The sequence below is a fragment of the Myotis davidii genome, unplaced genomic scaffold (genome assembly GCF_000327345.1).
Source record: "Myotis davidii unplaced genomic scaffold, ASM32734v1 scaffold1055, whole genome shotgun sequence".
NCBI lineage: Eukaryota > Metazoa > Chordata > Mammalia > Chiroptera > Vespertilionidae > Myotis > Myotis davidii.
This window is the reverse complement of record NW_006286477.1, coordinates 525,570-527,742: the sequence shown is the minus strand read 5'-3', so window position 1 is coordinate 527,742 and position 2,173 is coordinate 525,570. Positions and strand designations below refer to the sequence as shown.

The 2,173-nt window shown below is 55.7% G+C and overlaps 1 protein-coding gene across 1 annotated transcript in view; it reads left to right on the top strand.

Annotated features, from left to right (window-relative positions):
- FGFR2 (fibroblast growth factor receptor 2) overlaps nucleotides 1–2,173 on the top strand; it is a 118,100-nt gene that overhangs the window by 68,639 nt on the left and 47,288 nt on the right. Inside the window, exon 7 of the mRNA XM_015560158.1 lies at nucleotides 1,160–1,350. Coding sequence (XP_015415644.1) covers nucleotides 1,160–1,350 — 191 coding nt within the window. The remainder of the gene's footprint in view (nucleotides 1–1,159; nucleotides 1,351–2,173) is intronic.

Sequence of the window (2,173 nt, the reverse complement as noted above, 5' to 3'; positions counted from 1 at the left end):
TGAGCGTCGACCTAGGAACCAGGAGGTCAGGGTTCGATTCCCGGTCAGGGCACAGGCCCGCGTTGTGGGCTCCATCCTCAGTGGGGGGCGTGCAGGAGGCAGCTGACCCGTGATTCTCTCTCATCACGGATGTCTCTCTCTCTTTCTCCCTCTCCCTCCCTCTCTGAAACTGATAAAAAGATATTTTCACAAGAAAATAAATAAGAAAGACAGTGTAAGCCCTGCCCGGCCTGGGAGCTGGTGTCTCTTCACGGTGTGCTGTTTCCGGTGCCACCTCTGAGTAAGCCGGGGCGTAGGGCAGTGACGGCGAACCTTCTGAGCTCGGCGTGTCCGCATTTTGAAAAACCCTGACTTAGCTCTGGTGCCGTGTCACATAGAGAAATTTTTTGATATTTGCAACCATAGTAAAACCAAGGCTTGTATTTTTGACATTTATTTTATATATTTAAATGCCATTTAACAAAGAAATCAACCAAAACAATGAGTCCGCCTGTCACCTCTGACACGCGTGTCATAGGTTCGCCATCTAGTACTTACTGTGCATCTGCCCTTGGACACAGCAGCACCTCATGTTTACCCAGGAGGCGACGGGAGGAATAAAAGTGCGTGAATGGAGGACGTCCCAGCGCCAAGAGAACACCATTCGTGCCCTCAGTGTGGCCGTGACTCTGGGCTTCAGCTTTTTGTTTGTTTTCTTTAAAAACAAGCGAGGAAGGTCTCTCAGAGCGTCTCGGGGGGTGTGGGGCGACCCCGTGTGTGGGGCCATTCCAGAATCGGGTGACGGGACAGTGGGTCAGCTGCCTGTGATGTTGGGCTCACGCTCGAGGTGCGCGTCCGACTTTGCCCCGTGGGATGGGGGACGGGTACCTGTGCCCTGGCCGGGCGCCTCTCGTCGTCACGGTGAACGCTGCCCCTTGTTCCTTGGGTGGCCGCGGACAGCCAAAGCCTTCAGCCGAACAAGCTCTGTTCTCCGTGCTCTGAGCGCGTCTCCTTTGCACGAGGGCCGCCCGCTCGCCGCGCCCTGTGAAGCCCCTTTTGTTCAGGGTTGGGCGGCCGTGTGATTTCCAGGGACTCAGCCAGCAGACGTGAGACCTTTCTGGCTCCAGTTCACAGGCAGCCTTCTGGGCAGCACAACTTACTTACCCGCCTCTCCCCCCAGAGCGGTCCCCGCACCGGCCCATCCTCCAGGCCGGGCTGCCCGCCAACGCCTCCACGGTGGTCGGGGGCGACGTGGAGTTTGTCTGCAAAGTGTACAGCGACGCCCAGCCCCACATCCAGTGGATCAAGCACGTGGAGAAGAACGGCAGCAAGTACGGGCCGGACGGGCTGCCCTACCTCAAGGTGCTGAAGGTGAGGACTCGCTGCGGCCGGTGCCGCCCCGCGGGCCCCCAGGGGTCCGGCCATGGTGCTTGGATTTCCTCTTGAATTTGAGAGACGATTCTCCTGTCGGGCCAGCACAGAGTGTGTTGGGGAATTAGCTCCCTAGTCAAAACCAGAGGGATTTGGGGGCGGGGGGACCCCTGGAGTGGGAGTCAGAGAAGTTCAGTCATTTATTGGCCTGAGGTCTTTGGGGAGACGTTTCCGCTCAGCTGCCCGTCTGTAAGGGTGGGGACCCCGAGATCATCCCCGTGCAGGGCGGCTGCACCGAGTAGGTGGCGGGGGGGCGGGGAGCAGTCGCCAGAAAGAGCTTTCTAACCCCTGGGGGAGGGACCGGTGTCACTGTTACGCTGATGTTTTCTTTTCATGTGACATTGGGGTCCCGTGTTCGCAGCCACCGTTTAGAGACCATTTAGATTCTCCTTTTTAGAGAAGCCCCTTTGCCGTGGAAATTCATTCACATGCGGTTTAGACAGTAAACTTTATATTTTATTTTATTTTTTAAAAATATATTTTTATTGATTTCAGAGAGGAAGGGAGAGGAGGGGAGAGAGAAACATCAATGATGAGAGAGAATCACGGATCGGCTGCCTCCTGCACGCCCCACACTGGGGATCAAGCCCCCAACCCCGGGCCTGTGCCCTGGACTGGATCAAACCCAGGACCCTTCAGTCTGAAGGCTGACGCTCTATCCACTGAGCCAAACCAGCTAGGGCTGATTTATAAAAAACACGATGATTTGTGGTTACAGGGAATCCCTCTCCTTCCAAAACAACAATTTTGATCTTTTAATAGT